The 4,360-nt window shown below is 58.7% G+C and overlaps 1 protein-coding gene across 1 annotated transcript in view; it reads left to right on the top strand.

Annotated features, from left to right (window-relative positions):
* DIS3L2 (DIS3 like 3'-5' exoribonuclease 2) overlaps nucleotides 1–4,360 on the top strand; it is a 200,003-nt gene that overhangs the window by 194,289 nt on the left and 1,354 nt on the right. Inside the window, exons 17-20 of the mRNA XM_009282384.1 lie at nucleotides 308–455; nucleotides 733–863; nucleotides 1,091–1,195; nucleotides 1,914–2,015. Coding sequence (XP_009280659.1) covers nucleotides 308–455; nucleotides 733–863; nucleotides 1,091–1,195; nucleotides 1,914–2,015 — 486 coding nt within the window. The remainder of the gene's footprint in view (nucleotides 1–307; nucleotides 456–732; nucleotides 864–1,090; nucleotides 1,196–1,913; nucleotides 2,016–4,360) is intronic.

Here is a 4,360-nt window from a genome sequence, read left to right on the forward strand (position 1 = left end):
CTTGGCCGCCTGGGCACACTGCCGGCTCATGTTCAGCTGGCTGTCAACCAGCACCAAGTTGATGCAATCCTTGGGGCCAGGCAGAGTCAGCTGGCAGCCAGCAGCTCCCTGCAGTGGCTTTGCCCGCTTTGCTCTGTGCTCAGTTCCTGCAGCGCCCGCCTTGTCCCTGCGCAGCCCAAACTGAGCAGCAGGTGAAGGACCATAGACTGCTGGAGCTCTGTCTCGCAGGCACAGACCCCTCCAGCCTCATGCAGGGTCCGGCCACCATCCTTGCTCACACCCTTCCCTCGCTTCTCACCCCTTTCAGATGGCTCTCTACTTCTGCACCGGTGTCCTGGAGGACGAGACCCTCTTTCGCCACTATGCCCTGAATGTGCCCTTCTACACGCACTTCACCTCGCCCATCCGCCGCTACGCGGACGTCATTGTGCACCGTCTCCTCTCCGCCTCGCTCGGTGGGTGCCGCCCGGCCGCTTGCGGAGCAGCTCTGGGTGGTGCGAGGGGAGGGGGTGGCTGTGCCCGGCACAGGCAGGACTGATGGATTCCTGCCTTGCCTGCCATGGGTGCTGGGTGCTTGGAGTCTGCGTCCCACGGGGCAGGTCCCTGGCACATGGGTGCCCTCAAATAACAGGGACACGGAGGTGAGCTAGGCATCTGGATCCAGGGTGCCATGGCATGGCTCTGGAGCAGGAGGGAGCACGGGCACGTCCTTGTCACTTGTCCCCTTCCCAGGTGCCAGCTCCCCCATCAAGATGGAGAAAGAGGCCATCCAGAGACAGGCAGATCACTGCAACGACCGGAAGATGGCTTCCAAGAGGGTGCAGGAGCTCAGCGCTGACCTCTTCTTTGCCATCTTCGTCAGGGTAAGAGCCAAGACTATCTTCCCCTGAGGCATCTCTGGATTCCCCCATGAAGGCTCAGCCTAGATGCCACCGGGCAGAGGGCTGTGTGGCTGCCCAGCTGGCCTTGGGGAAGGCAAACAGTGAGGGGACACACTGAGCAACCACCTGGAGGACCTGGAGACACTGGTTCCCCTTGGCGACAGCTGGATGGGGGATGCTGGTGGAGTGACAGCCCTGTCTCTTGGCAGGAGTGTGGTCCTCTGGAGTCAGAGGCCATGGTGATGGGTGTCCTGAATGAGGCCTTTGATGTCTTGGTGCTGAAGTTTGGAGTCCAGAAGCGCATCTACTGCAATGTAAGTACCTCACCAGTGTGAAATAGTGTGAACGCTGCCTCACCAGAGAGGGCTGCAGCAGCCTGGCATCATCGGAGGCAGTGGCTGTCCTGGTGCCCTTCTGTGCCAGCCCTGCAGCCGGCAGAGCTGTGCCCGAGCTGGGCTAGCCGGAGGGGAGGGAGCCTTCATGGGGTTTCCCCTCCATTCCTCAGCCCAGGCAGGCACAAGGGGCTGGAGGGGTCTGGAGCAGCCCAGTCTCTGAGGACCAGCTTCTCCCTGCTATGTGCTGGGGGTGTTCTAGTCTAGGTAAAAGGGAATAAAGACAGATTCAGGGGGACAGAGATCAACACAGAGCTGAAGCGAGGAAAGGGAGTGAGGCTGGTTTTCATTTCATTTAATCAGATGGTATATCTGGGGCTGTGACAGCACCACTGTAGGCCAGCACCTGCAGTTAGTGACAGCATCTTCTCTTAATAACCTGGTTATATGGCTGGCAATGACATCTTTAAACAGGACATATAGCGTGATATATGGGCTGTTTGTGTATCGCAGCAGCCCCTGATTTACGTGCTAGGCTCAGGCTCACAGGCTGCTGCATCCCGTTGTTAAAGAGCTGCAGAGGCAGCGTGCCGGGCAAAAGCAGCGTCGTCCCCCTCTGCAGGCAAAGTGGAGGGGGAGAGCTGAGTGGGGGGATGTTGTCAGGGCCACAGGCTGTTCCCAACACTCTTTTTGCCTGCAGGCGCTGCCCTTGCTGGGCTTCCACTTTCAGAAGGTGGGGAGGAAGCCAGAGCTGACGCTCGTGTGGGAGCCGGAGAAGCCAGAGCAGGAATCTGTGCCCCAGGTAAGACCCCTCCAGCACGGGACGGGCTCACACCACCATGGGGCTGGCATGGAGGCTGTGTGCAACATGTGGATCCCATGATCTCCACAGGGACAGGTCCGGGAGGCAGGACTGCCTTGCAGGCTGTCAGGTCCTGCTCTCCCTCTGTGTCCCCTCCCCAGCGAGCCTGACCTCAGCCTCAACCTCCTCTGCCATCGAGCCCCACTCCATCCCATCACGGCCCCCGCATCTGACCCCTCCATGGCCTTTAGACTCTGCCCTGCCTGCTGTGTGCCCTGCCTCCCAATTCATTTTCCTCCAGGAATTGAATTAACATGCTGTTTACTTCCTTCTTCCAGATCATCAATTAAGATGTTAAGTAAGATCAGGCCTAAGGCAGCTCCCATCTAGACCCTTCCTGCCATCCTGGCATTCCTTGACCCCTCGCTGGCGCAGCCCTTCCTTCGGGTTTCCATCCCTGTGACAGGGTTGAGACCCAATTAGGAGGAATTTTTTAAGTCAAACTTCCTGAGATGCAGTGTCAAATGGTTTAACAGCATCTAGAAATCTCTCTCTTGTGTCCCTGTTATCTATTAGCTTGGTAACTCAATCAAAGGGAGCAATCGCATTTGTCTGGCTTGATTAAGTGGTGCTTCTTTGCCAACTTTTGTCTGGCGTCGCTATAAAATCACAGCTGTGTTGACTGCTGTGATCCCTGCCTGCTGTCTGGGCTGGGACGGGAGGGCTGAATCCCAGCCTCTCCCTGCACCGCTCCAGGGGCTCTACGCTTGAACTCCATTTCCAACCAAGCCCAGCACAAACCATCCTTGTTCACCTAGGGCTGGATTAAAAGGACTCCTGATACAGGACCGGGCTGACCCTCCCAGCTGGTCTGAGGCATGTCCTGGGGAGTCCTTTCCTTCCCAGGGGAGATGTTGCGGTCAGAGCCGGCTGACCTCCGCGACTGCTGCAGGCGTTTCTGCAGGCCTCCCTCCCTTTGAAGCTGAGCTTTCCTTTCTCAGCTTGGCTCAGAGAAGCCCCCTGGACGTGGCCCGAAGTGGCCTCGGTTCCTCCTTTCCTACAGGAGTGGGTATCACTTACACCCTAGCAGGGACCCGCATGAAAAATGACGCCCCAGCATGAGCAGGGCCCATTTTGGTTAAGCAAACATTCGGCGGTAGAGGAAACTCCTCCATGAACCCTCCACGCCTCCTAAGAAAACACCAGAGCCCTCCCCTGGGAGCAGGCTCTGAGCTGTCCTCCGAGCCAGCAGATCCCCGAGTTGATAAACCTCCAGCCCTGGGATGAGCCAGATCCCCGGGAGCCATGCTGAACCGTGGGAGATGTCACCCGGACACTCCGCAGCACCGAGCACCCCCAGCTCCCCGCTTAGCCCCAGCACTTGGCTTCTGCTTGCCGGTTTGGCTCAGCCTGGCCAGGCAGTGGGAACATCGAGGAAGGCTGTTTGCAGGAATGTGTGCAGGGGTCTGGGCTGGCTGACCCTGCCACGGAGGGGAGGTGTTGCTCCCATCTCTCCCCGAGCTCCAGGAGATGGCCAGGACCTCAGTGGGCATTACTCAAGGCTTGAGTATGAAGTGGATCTAAGACTCCCGGGATTTGATGTGAAATCGTGCTGTTCCCCGGTGGTTCAGCAAAGAGATGAGGCAGGATTGCAAGGGAGAGCCCTGATAATCCCCATTTGACTCCCCCAGACATGGGGGGCTGCCCCATGGCCACTGCTCACCACGGTCCTGCTAGCTGGGGCGGGCAGGGGGTTGCTGCTAGGTAGCCAGCAGCTATCTGGGCAGCCGTCCGCAAAAGGATTTCCCTGCGGTTTGCTCCTCGCTGGCCACTTTGATACGTTTAAGTCTCAATGAGATTTTCCTGCTCTGAATGATTAATCTGGAGTGGCTGGCGCTAGATGAGCTGGGAAGGGTTTGACAAGGTTACGCCGGTGGCTCTGTGCCCACTCCTCCTGTGGGCCAGCCCTGAGCAGATGGCCCCATCGAGCCCTGTCGCAGCGCAGGGCTTGGGGACGGGCTCTGGCAAGCAAAGTCCCCGCATGCCTGGCCATGGCCCCGGGGCAGCCCCTTCCCGGTGTCCCAGCCAGCCCGTTAACCGTGCCTCGTGGATAGACCTGATCGATGCTTTACGCTTCTAATCCACACAATTGCACACAGAGATGGAGTCAGGGGACCAGGGAGGTGGCAGCAGGCAGCGGCACATTCCTGAACAGGAGGGATTGATTTTCTGGGGTCTTTATTCCCTTGTGTGTCTCTTATCCATCATGCTCCCTTCCCGGGTCTCCTCTCGCTGTGGGGGCACTGGGGGGGGGGGGGGGGGGGGGTGTTCTCTCCCCTTTGTAC

Source organism: Aptenodytes forsteri, unplaced genomic scaffold (genome assembly GCF_000699145.1).
Source record: "Aptenodytes forsteri isolate BGI_AS27 unplaced genomic scaffold, ASM69914v1 Scaffold404, whole genome shotgun sequence".
NCBI classification, from domain to species: Eukaryota; Metazoa; Chordata; class Aves; order Sphenisciformes; family Spheniscidae; genus Aptenodytes; species Aptenodytes forsteri.